The sequence below is a fragment of the Pinus tabuliformis genome, chromosome 6 (assembly GCF_031772625.1).
Source record: "Pinus tabuliformis cultivar Carrire ecotype Pingquan chromosome 6, CPIR1, whole genome shotgun sequence".
NCBI classification, from domain to species: Eukaryota; Viridiplantae; Streptophyta; class Pinopsida; order Pinales; family Pinaceae; genus Pinus; species Pinus tabuliformis.
In genome coordinates this window covers 1,902,925,642-1,902,942,275 of record NC_142292.1, presented here as the reverse complement: position 1 = coordinate 1,902,942,275, position 16,634 = coordinate 1,902,925,642, and the positions used below count along the sequence as shown (strand labels likewise).

The 16,634-nt window shown below is 35.6% G+C and overlaps 1 protein-coding gene across 4 annotated transcripts in view; it reads left to right on the top strand.

Moving 5' to 3' along the window:
• Positions 1-5,866: 5,866 nt before the first annotated feature.
• The window catches only part of LOC149266796 (uncharacterized), a 51,074-nt gene continuing 40,306 nt past the window's right edge, over positions 5,867-16,634 (top strand). For 2 of the 4 annotated variants that reach the window (XM_089430927.1, XM_089430921.1), the window contains exons 1-2: positions 5,867-7,436; positions 11,219-11,313. In XM_089430927.1, the coding sequence (XP_089287053.1) occupies positions 6,926-7,436; positions 11,219-11,313 (606 nt within the window). In that variant the 5' untranslated portion in view covers positions 5,867-6,925. The remainder of the gene's footprint in view (positions 7,437-11,218; positions 11,314-16,634) is intronic. The other 2 variants (XM_089430924.1, XM_089430932.1) reach the window with 2 other exon arrangements.

Sequence of the window (16,634 nt, the reverse complement as noted above, 5' to 3'; positions counted from 1 at the left end):
TTGCTTTTGATTCCAATATTACCTTTGAAGTTGCTTGATTTTCCTCCAAGTTTCTTTGGAATTGTTGCAGCCCCAAACTTCACATTCCTATAAGATAACTGAAGTGCAAGTGTGGCAAAGAGGGTTATTTTGTTTCATTGTAATGAAAAATCGATCACTTTGCAAATGTTCTCAAGATCAAAAATAGACTTTCCATTATCCAGTGATTCATTTATCAATGCTTTAGTTCTAGTTGGGCTTGTGAGGAGGGTCACCTCCAAGATACTTGTAAAAAATAACTTCGTGTAAGTTATTATTTTATTACACAAAAAGTAGAGTAGATAATGTTTTTTTGGAGGTGATGATCGTAATCCCTGTGTTATTACCATTTATTCACACACCAAAATTAGAACAAAAATATTTGAGAATTCTTAGTTGCTTATTAGATCAAATGGGCACCTTGCAAAAATAACAACATCAATAGCTTAACAAAGAAGGATAATGAATATCTTAGTGAAAGTATTGTCACCACAACCTACTTGTTCCAAACATCCCTCTAACTCATCAATACATAAACCAAAAAGGGCAGGGGACAAAGGCAACCTTGCCTAAACCCTATAATAAAGTTAATTTATTTTGAACAACCATCATTGTTATTGACTTTAGCAGTTACTTTCTCGCATAACCTTATCACAACAACTCTAAACCCAAAATGGACTTGTAGATGTTCTAATCTCTTCCATGGTTTAGAATGATAATCGTTATGTAAAAAGCTTTCCTATGGCACTGTATCAAAAACTTTCGTAGATTCAACAAAGCAACAAAGTAAATCTATTTTTATTATTTTGACATTCCCTTACAATAGGATTGCAGGTGTACCATAAAATTGTACGATGACTACAAAATATTACTAAAATCTTCAAATCTATAATTTGTTGATAACAAATTTATTAACTTAATGAGCATTTGCTATTCTTGACTAGTGCCCCAAGGATATTTAAGAGCATTGGTGCTTGGCATCTCTTTAAATTAAATCACCACCACCTTATTTGATATTATTTGAGATGAGCGATGCTACATTTTGGGTTTAGAGGATTGATGCTCCACGCTGGCCTAGGACCATTGGTGCTTCATATACATTTTAGAGCATTGTAAGACATGAATGGCCTATTGCTAGTGGCGACTTTATGGTTATTAAGACTTCCTTGTCCTAGTTGATCGTCATATCTATTTTCTCTCCAAGATGTTGGAGAGCACTCCCTTGCTCTCTAGTGTTGTAATTTAGAAGGTTTTTTAAGACTTGTTCAACTAAATTTGCAACTTACAATGATATTCTTTTTAGGATCAGGTCATTGGCTCCCATGAGGGAAGATATAAATTACGGTTATTCTTTATGTGGTTTTATTTTTTCCCTGAAATACACATTTTGAAGAAACCCACCAATGATTTCTCCTCATTTCGAGGATGGTACCTAAGTTAAATTGGATTACATAAAAGCTCAGGGTTTTCTTAACATAGGGTCAAGGTTATTACAACAATATACTCATTAATAATTGAACATGTCATTTGTAGGAATTGAACTCAAGTGGGGAGGATAACACTCCTCTCTATTGCTCAAGCTACACCCAATTAATAAGTTCTCCATGTGCCACAATAAATGCAATTTTTATGACCATAGTGACATATCCTTCGAGATTTCCTTCCACACCAACACTTCTCTCTATGAACTAAAGGGTGGCCATTTCATTATTATATTTATACATACATGCAAATGCAAGCATTAAAATTTGTTTTCCTTTGTAAAAAATGCTCGTCTAAGTGATACATTTGATCGCCTTATCTCATGTCCAATATCCAATGTTGACCCTTGTATCCTTAGATCTAGGGTCAAAAGTTCATTTCTAATGTTGCATTTGAGTTTAAATTCTAATTAAATATTTGGCTTAGCCAAGGTCATTACCTAACTCAATGGTTTTGCGATATATAATATATCATATTAGCATCCACTTAAAACCAATTTGACTTTTGGGACACATGTCCCTTTGATGACAAAGGGAGACCAATTATGTGATGCTCAAACACATTCCCTCATAAACACTCACAAAGGCTCTATACTTGCTAGGGTTTGAACCTAGGTTGTCTACATGGCAACACCTTGTACTTTTGAATTTATCTATTGCAGAAGTGTACATAGATGGATATTCATTTCTTTGTATTTCTCTTTCATATTTCTTGCTTTCAACCAATTGATTTAGAGCTCAGGGAGGCTCAAGTAGCATTAATTGGCTTGCTTCCATTAGATTGAATAACATGAGTTCTCCTTTGAAATCTAGAATATCTTATTCATGATGCTTCCTATTTCTCGCATAAGATTTTGGCATGGACTCCGTGATCGTGTTTGTGTCAGTCTTAATAACACACTCCTTGGAGGGTGTCACAAAATATTTTATTGGGACTAAACTTGGATACCTCTTATTTCTTGCTCTTTGATTCTTCATTGTATCCAACCACCCATTGAGGTTGTTATTTTTTCATTTTTCTTATAATGACCTTTGTTGTTGGGCAGGTGACTTCAAGTATATTGTCTTTGTACATAGATACACATAAAGTATCATTATTGTATTCTAATGGACAACATTGTTAAATCACCAATATTTAATTCAATATGCATTGCATGTTTTTGCTCAAGCCAAGTTCTATGCAAATTCTAGCACATGTGTGTATACCCTTCCTTGCTTGGTTTGTATCTTGTTTTAAGTCCCCAATATATCTATGGGGGCTTTTGAAAGATTGTCTCATCCCAAAATAAGTAAGGGGAGATTCAATATTCAAATCTAGAGTGGGGTTGAGGAGATGGACATTGAAGATGGATTCAATTTTAGAAACTACCCTTTTAAAAAAGGTCAAATTTGTGCCAAAATGACAATCCCTCCTACAAGACCTTGCCACAACTTCCATATTTGTCACATTTTACACTAATAGAACCTCTACAGTAGAGACTTACCATATACTTAGAACTTATATTTGAATTTATTTGATTCTTGAACTCTTTAGATTATGATTAGAGATCATTAAATATATAGATTGAAGCATTTGCTTGTAGTTATTGATGAAATTTTCAACCATCCATAGAGGAATACTTCCCTCACACATGTACTTGGTTTTGTCCACAACAAAAGAATCCTACTATGTTTTTGGTATATTCAACAAGACTACATCTTTAAAATAATGAGGATTCGATTCTTAATGCTTGGCAATCCTTTAAGAGGGAGAGACAATCAAAGTCGCACAAAAGGAGGTATTCCCTTTATTTAGCAAACCTTCATGGAGGCAAAATACTAAATGCAAGATTCACCCCTTGTTTATATGATGTCAGGGAATGTATATCGATTATCTCAAAGATTATTATTAGATAATGGGAAAGAATTTCCATTTATTGTAAATAACCCTTAACATAATTTAAAGAGTACTTTCTCGCTATCACAATCATAATAGTCATTTTTTAAGGCAAAAGCTACATCAAAACCCTTTGAATCTGCAAGTAGATAGGCTCCACACATGAAGGTGAAAACATATTTTGAGCATGTTTAAAGCGAATTAAAATACAATGATGGAAGAGTTCGTAAAAATAATTGAAACTTTTCAATATACAAGTAGATACCCTCAACACATGAAGGTGAAAGCATATTTTGAACATGTTTAAAGCGGATTAAAATACGATGATGGAAGATTTCGCAAAAATTATCAAAACTCTTTGAATATACAAGTAGATACCCTCCACACATGAAGCTGAAACCATATTTTGAACATGTTTAAAGCGGATTAAAATACAATTATGGAAGAGTTTGCAAAAATATTGATACAACAATAGCTCGAATAATTCTCTTTAACAAAAATATATTAAAAATTGCTAATAATTCATAAATTAACATTAACATTAGTAAATAGATAAATAATTAATTAATATAAGATCATTTTTTTTCCTGAGGAAATCTCCAGGCAAATCTACCCGAAGGGATCACATCCCGCTAGGGGAGAGACAATCAAAGTTGCACAGGAGGAGGTATTCCCTTTGTTTAGTGAACCTCCATGGAGACAAAATACTAAATGTAAGATTAACCCCTTGTTCATGTGATAGTTAGGGAACGTATATCCATTCTCTTAAAGATTATTCTTAGATAATGGTAAAGAATTTCCCTTAAATAACCTTAACACAATTTATAGAGTACTTTCTCACCATCACAATCATAATAGTCATTTTTAAAGGTAAAAGCTACATCAAAACTCTTTGAATATGCAAGTAGATAACCTCCACACATGAAGGTGAAAACATATTTTGAGCATGTTTAAAGCGGATTAAAATACAATGACGAAAGAGTTCGCAAAAAACATCAAAACTCTTTGAATATACAAGTAGATACCCTCCACACATACAGGTGAAAACATACTTTGAACATGTTTAAAGCACATTAAAATACATGATAAAAGAGTTTGCAAAAGTCTTGATACAACAATAGCTAAAAAAAGTATCTTCGACCAAAATATATTAAAAATTATTAAAAAATTACAAATTAACATTAACATGAATAAATAAATAATTAATTAATTAATGTAAAATCCCATATTTTTTTTTCCAAAAAAATATGTGGGCATATTGATTTACATTGCACCACCTTATTAGCTGAGCCTAACCCAAAAGACATGAAGGAGAATTGACCCAGGGGAGAGACAATCAAAGTTGCACAAGAGGAGGTATTTCCTTTGTTTAGTGAACCTCCATGGAGACAAAATACTAAATGCAAGATTAACCCCTTATTCATTTGATAGTGAGAGAACGTATATCCATTATCTAAAAGATTATTCTTTGATAATGGTAAAGAATTTCCCATTTATTCTAAATAACCCTTAACACAATTTATAGAGTACTTTCTTACCATCACAATCATAATAGTCATTTTTTAACATCAAAACTCTTTGAATATGCAAGTAGATAACCTCCACACTTAAGGTGAAAACATATTTTAAGTATGTTTAAAGCGGATTAAAATACAATGATGAAAGAGTTCACAAAAAAATCAAAACTAGTTGAATATACAAGTAGATACCCTCCACACATGAAGGTGAAAGCATATTTTGAACATGTTAAAGCCCATTAAAATACAATGATGGAAGAGTTTGCAAAAAACTATAGCTCAAATAATTATCTTCAACCAAAATATATTAAAGCTTATAAAAAATTGTAAATTAACATTAACATTAATAAATAAATAGATAAATAATTAATGTAAAATCCCATATTTTTTTTTCCTAAAAAATATGTGGGTTTACATTGCATGCCACCTTATTAGCTAAGTCTAACCCAAAGGACATCAAGAAAAACGGACCCATGACTTCCCATTAACAATGGTGTTTTAGGAACTCGACCAATTAAGTTAACCCTCAAAACTTTGTAAAATCCCAATTTAATAATGAATAATTACTCAATTTATAACTGATTTATGTATATGTAATAATGCTTTAAAAACTCAACCAATTAAACTAACCCTCAAAGCTTTATAAAATTTCAATTTAATAATAAATAATTATTCAATTTATGATTACCCCACCCTTAGGTTGATTTCCTTTGCCCCTTCAGTTCTCTCCATTTGGGAAGCCCTATCACATTACTTCAAAGGAAGCATGGGCAAATCAGCGAGAGAATGGTGCATTATTGTTCATGTCCCAATGTCGCATCATTATTTTATGTACCCATTTTTTTCCAGTAAATAAATTATTTTGCCTAATAATAAAAAATAAAAAATATTCCAAATTCTTTGAAAACTGGTTTGACTCAGATACAAATGTCTGGCCGTCCATCACATGATCTAACGGCACACATTCTATCCCGCCTTTAGATTCAAAGGCTCTTGGTAGTTTGCCGCCATAGTGTGTGTCCTCTCCCTGCACTGAAACGAGCTCGCGAGCTCGCATCTGAACAACCTTGGGTTGCAATAGCAAAATCGTTGCCCCAGAATCGATTCCCGAGCCGCCAGATCTCTTCGTGCACGGGCTCGAACAGTTCATTTGCGTTTCTTAGACGTCAAAACTCGTTCACAAAGGGTATTTTTTTCCTGTAAAAGAGTGATAAAATTGCAAAGCGGCATTATTTTTCTTGTCTTCGTCATGAATCCTTTACGCTTTGTTCTGATGTGGTTAGTCTGAGTTCTTGATAGTAAAAAAATGGCCATATTTCGGCTTTCTGGCAAAATTTCATTAAATAAGCCGGTATTCTCGGAGTCAAATCTGTCGCTCAAAGCACTGTCTTAAGCGGCAGAATTAGAGAAGAAAAGTTCATTCAGGTATCTTCAAGGGTTCTTTCTGGTCCAGTTATTCTGAGTTTTTCAGTAAACGGACTAGAGGAGGCTGTACTCAATTTTTTTTTTTTTAAACGCAGAGTTTGGGAGGAAGTTCATTGAGTTAGAGGATCGGGACCTTGATGCATCTCGAGTCGTTTGATTGAATGACTTCTTTCTCAGTTCTGCACATTTCGAAGTTTTTGGAGAATGTGCATTGACTATTCTGGTATTTGATGGTATTCTGTTCAAATTACATAGAAGAAGATAGAAAGCTAAGGCTTTTAGAGGCCAATCGTACATACTGCCACAAGCTTTACAGGTTTTGATGAGATTTGTAAGACTGGCAAATAGGATAGAATATTAGGGCTTTCACTAAGCCAAAAAAGCTAATGCCGCATTCTTTACAGATTTACTTCAGAGTTCTGAGACTGAACATTTTTAATGTTCAGGCGGTTCATAAATATCTTCAGTCGGTTTATATTTGTATGGAACCAAGAATTTGATACCTCAACATGAAATACTATGGTCCGGCAGGTTTTCCCTTTCAGCTAATCTTTGTGCAATGTAATAATATCTTTAATGCTCTTTAGTGTCCGGAGAAGTCAAAACTAATGGATCAGGAAGCATGGGCTATACAAGCGGTTAGTAATGGAGGGAAACGCTCTCCGTCACAAGTTAGCAACGTAGAGGAAAAGTCATGGTACGTTTTCGCAGTTTTGGCCAGAATAGGCCGTCCAAGCACGCCGTTAGAGCTTTCAGAGAGAAGCTCGTTGTTTTCTTTAACGCCTGCTGAAGTGGAGAGCTTTTGCCACATTCCGGGGTCACCGCTGTCCGTTATAGAAGGCGGTCTTGTAACCTGCTCCGAACTGCCAGTTTCTCTCTTTGAAAGTTTGTATGGCAAACCAGTTCTGGATCGAAGGTTTACTCATACGAAGGATGCAGAAAATGAGACTCCTTTAGCGAGTTCAAGAAAAAGGCGTGGCGAAGAATTGGTGCAAGATGATACCTGCAGCAGAGCCAACAAAGTTCCAAAATTAGAGCGAACTTCGCCAATTAAAATCTGCAAACAACCTGGAATCCTATCTTCAGGACGAGATAGTTTGAAGCACCCCAAAAATTCAAGTATGTTGCTACTCTGCTAGCTTTCTATAGACTGGAATGCTTTCTTTATAATATCTTTATCCGTTTGTTTTTCTTTTCATATCCTGAAACTTAGCTAGTCCATATGATCCCCTCATCAGAGTCTACAATCAAATTTAATTTATTATTTGAATTAAAAATTCAAGTTTTAAAGATATTGTTCTGTGGTTGATATTCAGATTATAAAATTTTCCCTCTCACTTTAATTCTTTTTTATTAAAGATATATAATTACATATGCTTGTGCATTTGATTTTTTTGATTTGCTAGCTGAACAATGTCATTTATGGGTTGTGTTTTACAGACACGTTAAGTTCTTCTTTCCCTGCCCATTGTCTTGTTTCATTGTGCAATATATGTTACTGTAGGCCAAACAATGTAGGCGAAAGTATTCTGTCATTTATATGTTGCGAATTTGGTTTTATTGATTTGCTATCCGAACAATGTCATTTATGAGTTGTGTTTTACAGACACCGCAAGTTCTTCTTTCCCTGTCCATTGTCTTGCTTAATTGTGCAATACATGTTATTGTCGGCCGAGCAATGTAGGCGAAAGTATTTTGTTATTTATTTGTTGCGTTTTACAGACTGCACAAGTTCTTCTTTCCCTATCCATTGTCTTGTTTCATCGGGCAGTTTTCGCAAGTTTGTCCTGATTTTTGTGATATCGTTTTTGTTTTTTTAGCTCTTAACGTTTTTCGTTGATTAGTTTTGATTAATTGTCATTTTGTGATAAGTTGTTTTGTTTTCTTTTCCACTCAAATAATATTGATATATAAAAATAAGAATGGCTTTTGTTATCCAGCAATATTGATATAAAGGTTACTTTTGCTTTTATAATGTAGGAGTTGTTTTTACTCTTACACTGTGTTCGTGTGTTCCTGTTAATATAGTAATAGGAATTTGCATTTACTTTTAGGTAAATATTATATTGAACAACGCTGCAGTGCGAGCAAACAAAATCATGTTCTGGGAATAAAAGAAAATTGACAAAATTGACAGCTTTCACAAGCTATCAGGAGTCCTTTCCAGAGTATTTTGTTGTTACATCTTAAATGTCTTTGCCTTGAGAGGCCCTCTGCCTTGAGAGGTGCTCTCTAGTTCTGGTAGAGATATCATGCAATGTCCTGTAAATATTTTGACTAGATTAAATTAAAATAAAACAAAAGAAAAATAAAATAAATAAATTAACAATTATAGTTGTCAATAAAACATTTTGACCGAGTCATTATAAAAATAAAAAAATAAAAAAATTAAACCAGCCTAGATTCATTATAAGTTTGGATCTACTATAAAATCATCTTAAGTTTGGATTGGATCTACTATAAAATCATCTTAAGTTTGGATCTACCAAAGACTGAGAAGGATTAAATCGCTTTAAAGTTTAGATACAAACTTTTTTCAAAATCAAAAGAGATTTGATCCTCTCATCATTTGATAGATCCAGAGTTCAGATAGATCTAAACTAATTATAAATCTAGAGTTAAGATGGATCTAAACTAATTATAAACTAATTATAGTTATACAACTAATTATAAATCTAGAGTTAAGATGGATCTAAACTAATTATAAACTAATTATAAATGTACAACTTTACAAAACAGTAACATTTTTCTAAAATATTTTGTTACTACATCTGAGCTGTTGTTGCTATTGATATTGGTATACAGCTCAACAAAAACAGTTGATATTCCAGTTATTTTAGAAGACATAAAATTAACAGGAAATGTGATAACCTATCATTTCTTCTTTACCATTTGCTTCTTACCTATATTGGACGGATATTGGATGGAGGAGCCATTTTCTGTGCAGCATCTATATCATCCTTCAGCTAATGCACAGTGAACTCTGCATGGACTGATTAATAAACAACTTTTGGTTTACAACCATATTTCCTCACTCATGCCATATCATTCTTTAGCTAGTGCATAGTGTCTTCTTCCTTGAGCTCTGCATGGACTGAATTAATAGACATTTTTTGGTTTTAGGCTGTGGAGTGCATGTCTTGGTGATTTACAACAATATTTCGTCACATATTGCAATCTGCTTCCTATGTATTGATTTTTTGTTTCCGCCATTCTGCTTCCAATGTATTGATTTTTTTTGTTTCCACCGAACCAAGATCCCTGTTACTTTTCCATTTTGGGAGGTACAGATGTGCTCTTTCTCATGCACCATGGAAGTTATTGAGAAGATGGAAGATCTATTGCTCATGTTGATGAAGTGCCCTATGATTTTCTTGCTTGAGATTCTTTGACGTCCATCATCCATGCTCTTGAAACTTTGACGTCAATGCTTTTGAAACCCAGAACATAAATATATGTGACAGTCAAAGTAAAGAAATTTTAACCTGGAAGAGTTCATTCTTCTTCACATAGCCAGCCACTCCTCAAAATCATCAATATAGCTTCCAAAACACAGAATTCGAAAGAATCCCTCTTCCCAAACCTAAAGTTCAGAGAGCCCTTTCCCAGACCCTTTGGATTTTGCATGCTAAACAAAAACTTGCAGAGAGAAAAGCCAAGAACATAAACCAGAAAGAAACACAACATTGAATTCAGAAAGCCCTTTCCCAGACCCTTTGGATTTCGCAGGCTAAACAAAAACCTGTAGAGAGAAGAGCCAAGGACATAAACCAGAAAGAAACACGACATTGAAATGGACAAATTCCCAGAAGTAAAAACCCAATTACATACCCATATATGACAGACCCTGATTATTGAAATGAAATCTAGAGGCTAAAACCCAACAGGTGATCAAATACGAGCTCTTCGGGTAAGGTTTCACCATCCACAGGCAGGGAGGGAGACCTTCCCAAACCTGCTGTGAATTCCTTTCTTCCTCATTATCCCATCTTGCAAGCAAAATATGGAAGTGGGGAGTTCAAAAGACCAATGTTTATTTCCACCATGCGAGGGAGACGGGGGAGATCGTCCTTTCGTACACCATCACCACACTTAAACTTGAACTTTGAATTGGTAATACATGTCTTCATAAAGTTTGAGGGGATGTGGCATGCGATTTGATCCATACTAATCTGACCAAACTTATTGTCAGACAGTTTAAGATTATAAACATTGTTTTGGTAATGACGTTTGAATCTCCTATAACAATCAACAATCTTATATTGATTTCAATTGCGAGAGAGACTTTGAAGAAGGACATAGGGTTCAGCTTGATTGAATTTTATATTGATTTCAATTGCGAGAGACTTTGAAGAAGGACATAGGGTTTAGCTCGATTGTTTGTGGATGTGCCTAGTCCCCATGCAAAGGTTATTACCAGTTTTCCTTCGAGATAGAAAAATGATCCCTGCACCTGCTACCCTATGTTAGGTATCTGTTCTAATCAAAATTAATAAAATTATTATGTGTTGGATGTTAATAAAGTTAACTTATATTATCATCACCATGCTCATTAATTTTAATTTTAATATTATTAGTGTCTTCAATTAAAACATTTTAAATATATTTTTCATAAATCTAATTTTCTCTATTTTCACATAAGCAGATAAGGTGTCACTGGTAAGATGACTTGCACCGTGTTTAAAATCTTCAACATATAATTAGTAAAATTCCACATTTAAAGCTAAAATGTCGTACTGTCACTGAACACACAAAAAGGCAAAATGTAATATCGATATCCTGTACAGTAAGCTCTGTGCATTTTATTAATTAGAGAAGTTTCGTTTGCATTGCTCTTTCCTTTGATGGTTCTTTCACAAAGGCTCACGCTTTGCTTATGTTAATGTTTCTATGCAAATCAGCAAGCTTTGGAGTTGTCATTGGAGATCTTGAAGGTGAAGTGGATGGAGTTGGCTTTAATGACAAAATTCAAAGTGTTGGTGGAAGTGGTGGCAAGGTACGAACAATTCATTTTATTTTTCACATATTTTATTGTAGGGGAATAATAAGTGTTTCAAAAGCTTTTAAGACATGAATATTACTAATACTTACAATTTATGGCAAATAATATAGTACATTTCAGAACCTTTATTTGTCCTTATTGTGTCTGTACTTTATGCCATCTTCAAAGAAATTTTATTATACTATTGTTTAAAGCTAGTTTGCAATGTGTATTAATCGGGAAGGAAACTATAGCTGCTAGTCTGCCACTAAGGAAACCGGACTAGCAGAATAATAGTAAAGCTTCTCTCCAGAGTATCTGTGAAATGCCATCATTCCCAAAATTTCACAAAAAACACTATAAATGGAAGTGAAATTATCCTGATATCTAATGCTACACTGAGAGGTAACAGCCAGAATCCTACTCGGGGAAATCAAAAGGAAAGATGCTTAAAGCCCATCCATATTGGAGATTAAGCAGAGTGCGGAGTGTCAACATCAACAGGTACCTCCCCTATGTGGTCTCAGGTTCCACAAATTCCAAATCTGCAAGCTGTTCAGCAAGAACCGAGGCCTTATGATCAACTTCCTTAATCTGAAGTTGCACCTGAAGTTGCATTGTATCCAGTTGGTGTAAAATTTCGTGATTTGCCTCATGTTTTTCCATTAATACTTTGCCCACGACCGTCTTTATTTTCCAATAAAAGTCAATTGTTCGACAATAGTTAGTATTGCAACTACAAGTATTACTAGTACCTGGAATCTATGACTTAAGCTCTTTACCTATATATTCATCTAGGATGTGCTTCCTCCTCTGTAGAGGCTATTTCCTACTAGACTGCCGTTGAAGTCTCTATCTTGAAGGCTATTGTCTACAACTCTGCTTCATTGTTGCACGACTTATGCTCGGCAAATACTTGGTTTGCATATCACTCATTGACTCGAGAAGACATGGGAAGAAACTTGCAAAAAATCAAAGTTACCAGGATTCTGATACAGATTCAGATATGGATCGGAATCTGGATTTGGATTCGGATCTGCTAGATTTTTGAAAATGAAGAATCCGGATACGACAAGGATACGTGAAGTACAAAAAAATATAATAATATTTTTTATATTTAAAAAAGAAGAAGAAGCACTTTTAGGGTTCAAAAGTCAAATCCAATCACAACATTTAGAACTGAAATCATTAGATATATTATAAATATGAAGACTGGAACACTGAAATGATGCATCCTCCCTCATACGAAAAAGATAATATCATAAATGATAATAGTAAGTTGCATTGCAATCAGAGACCACTTCATCGTATTAACCACCAAATGAAACCTAAAATCTAAAAATTGCATTGCAATTAGGTTGAATTTCGTGGCAGGGTCAGATTTCCTTGTGTGATCTGTTTCCCTTTTGCAGGATTCGTTTCCTCAACACAGGATCCGTTTCCACCATGCATGATCCGTTTCTAGCAAATCGTGATCTGCCATGTGGCCGTTTCCTGCACGGTTCCAAGCAGATCCAGATCTGGATCAGATCCGTGGATCTTGGACCCCCTTGTGCTGGATCTGGTAGCTTAGGAAAAAATTTGACAAATAGCAAAAAACTAAAAAAATATCTCTTTTTTTTGCATAAAAGATAAATCAATGGCATTTCCAACACATACAAGTTATAAAACCATGGTTTACACAAGAATTCATAACAGCGTCTCACAAAATATGATATAATAGAACACAATTGATATTTGTATTCACATTTTTTAAAAGTAGACTGAAAATTTATTTCACAAACAAAATCACATATGGTAGCAACTTGCAAGTTCTCCATGAATCATAACATAATTAGAAAACCAAAAATACACTGTGTCTCCATGTGAAATGTCATGTCTCATGCATCAACACGAGGACACTTAGAATAAGCCCTCAAGGAGTTAGTTTCAACATCAGTGGGCTGAAACGACTGTGATGTAGGTGTTTTTGGAGTTTCCATTTGAGAAAATTGTAGACCAGGGTGATCATGTGTCTCTTCATCAAGCCAACTCAAATCAGTAGGCAACTCCTCCACAATCCATTCGAAATCTATATCAATGTCATCTAATACAATTGGATCTGAATCCTTTGGACGCATTTGTTTAGTGAACAACCAAAGATTGTAATACATGTAGACCATCTTTTGCAATCGCTCATGCTCTAACCTATTACACTTTTTGCTATGGATGTGCTCAAACATCGACCATTTGTGCTCACATATTGAAGAGTTGCAAGGTTGGCATAGAACTCTGATTGTAAATTCTTGCAATTCTGGTGCCTCTGTGCCATAATCTATCCACCAATTGGTTGTAAAAAACAAAAAAGATTTGGAGTGTTGCAAATTGCAATGCCAAACTTAAAGAATTTATAGAATTTAAAAATGGAATCTTGCATGGCATTTTCTTGTCCTTGCCAAATGCTTCCTTGTACATGTCTCGTTGCAAATTGCTTTTGTCTTGAATTTCTTGGCTTGAGAACATCCTCTCAATGCATATTATGGTACCCTTCATCACCTTAGGATCTTTTTGAATATTAGACCTCTCATCATAGAATATGCTTGGATTTAGATATGTTTCCACTACATGCAATGTTGAATGTTGCTGTCGGTCCCACCCGAAATCAATAATTTTCCATATAGGGAGATATTTAGATGAATCTCCCCTATAAGAAACCTCGATGGCCTCTTTGGCCTTGTCCATGCCCTCATAAATGTATCCCATTGGAGGGTCCTCTCTATCCATGATCCTCAAGACTTTCACAAGGGGCTCGGTTAAGCTAACAATCTCAGTAATTTTTTCTCACTAGTCCTCTTTGAAGAGAGACACCTTCACAACCAAGGCATTTGGTGTTGTGCTATCTTTCCAAACTAGCCATTGTTGGCTACAAAACATCTGTCTTAAAGCTTGGCACTCATTCAAAAGGCTTTGGAGGGAGAGGAAATTAGTGGCAAACTGTGTGACAACAAGCCCATTGAGCTCACCCCTTGTGAATTCTCTCATAAGACTCAACACCAAAGCATGGTTATAAATGTACTTGGTTATTTGTTTGCACTTTGCAACATTTAAGAACTTCTTGATGTCCTCCAAAATTAGGTCTATGAAATGGGGAGCACATATGCTCCAAAAAATGGTAAGATATTTTTTGGTTGGCATTCTTCCAACTACCACATAATTTGTAACATTGTTTGTGATTACTTTGACAACATTTTTTACCCAAACTTCCTCCACAACCTTTGACAACATTGAAAAAAATCTGATTTGCATCCTTTACATGTGAAGATGCATCAATGGACTTAGGGACAAACCCCAATGTGGGGAAACCCTTGATCAATTCTTCTTATAGTCTTCAATAGTTCAATAAAGAGAGATAGTACAATTTGCAAATCTGATAATTTATAATAGCAACAAAAGAGACCTGACCAAAGAAGTCAACGCCCAAAATAGAAAATTGCCCTTCTTTCCTTCGCACGTGTGGAGAAAGATGTTGCCCAATCAATGAGGAGAGAGAGATATGTGTGAAGATGAGTGTGTCCAAATGAGGCTAAGGCATCATGTATTTATAACAAATGTTGAGGATGAATATACATGATTGTTGGACTTTTGAGTCTACATAAGTTTGCTGGACGACCTTGACAATTTGTCCATAATCAAAATAAATTCATAACCTCATTTGTACATGTCGGAATCGGATGATATTTAGATCAATCCTACACCTCTTGGAGAGAGGAATCCAAGAAAAATATCAGCTGTCATAAATAAGATGACCCATGTGGAGTTTGGCCCTAGTTTCCAATTTTAACACTCCCTCTCAACTAGGGGGAACTCCATCTATTAATTCATCTGACAATCTGTACTATCTTTGCCATCAATGCACTGCTTTGCATTGCTCTGCTCTGCTTTGCTGAACTATGAAGAAGAAGAAGTGATCGAGAATGTATCATACCCTTCTGTATTGACCCGAAGTCAGTCCCAAACACATGAGAGTGTCTCATACCACTCTTAAAGACCTGAAGTTAGTTCCAATCAAAAGAGAGTGTCTCATACCACTCTTACTGACCCGAAGTTAGTTCCCATTGATCCCAGATCAATATCGGTCATCCTAGCATAGGGAGTACAGTAATACACAATGCGTCAATCAGTAGTACTATGGTCCATATCCTCATTTCCCTACTCATTAGCCAGATGAGAGGTAGTTTCCATGAGTCCCAAACTACATGGGTAGGATGTCTCAGCAGGAGAAGGATGAACCACTCATCTTGCTTACATGTCACCAAGGGGTATCACAAGGGAAGGCTAAACCACTCACCTTGTACACAACAAACCACTAGGGGAAGGCTGGACCACTCACCCTATGGTTGCTCAAAGCTCCAAGAAGTACCCCAGCCCCCTGGAGCTCCAGAGCTCAATGTCCATCTCATACAGGACCCTCATAAGAGGTTCTCTCCACGACTCCAAGGCGTTCTCGGAAGGCCAAGAACTTGACCTTCCCCAGTGGCTTCGTTAGAATATCGATGACCTGCTTATCAGTCCCAATGTGATGGAGCCTTATTGCTCCTTGTTGTACCATGTCCTAGATAAAGTGGTACCTGATATCTATATGCTTGGAGCGATCATGAAACACTGGATTCTCTGATAATCGGATCCCACTCTGGTTGTCGTAGAGGATCACGATGGTATCCAACACATGTCCAAACAACTCACTGAAGAGCTTCCTCAACCAGACAGCTGGACAAGAGGCCCTACTAGCAGCTATGTATTAGGCCTTGGCGGTGCTCAAGGCAATCGATTTCTGCTTCCTTCTCATCCAGGATATCGAAGCAAAACCCAAAGAAAAACAACATCCAGAAGTGCTCTTGCGACCACCACATTGCCAGCCCAATCAACATCAAAGTAACCATGCAGCTTGACATTTTTGGCAATGTATCTCAGTCCATGAGTGATTGTGCCCCGAAGATATCTCAGAAGATTCTTGGCAACAATCCAATGTATATGATGAGGCTCAACCATGTATTGGCTCAATGTGTTAACTGCAAAACATATGTCTGGACGAGAGTTCACCAAGAACATCAATGCTCTTATGTGTTGACGATACTCAGAAGCATTTCCCAATTCAGGTCCAGCAACACTACAACATAACTCCACAACATATTTTCCTTGAGAGAGGAAAATTTTGCTTGGCTTTTGCCAGACCTCCAACCTTAGGAAATAGTGTATCGGTCCTAGGTCCTTCATCTCAAATTCAGAAGCCAACTCCCTCTTACATTTGTGAATGAGAGGGTCTGCACCTATCAGAAAGAGGTTGTCCACATAAAGTA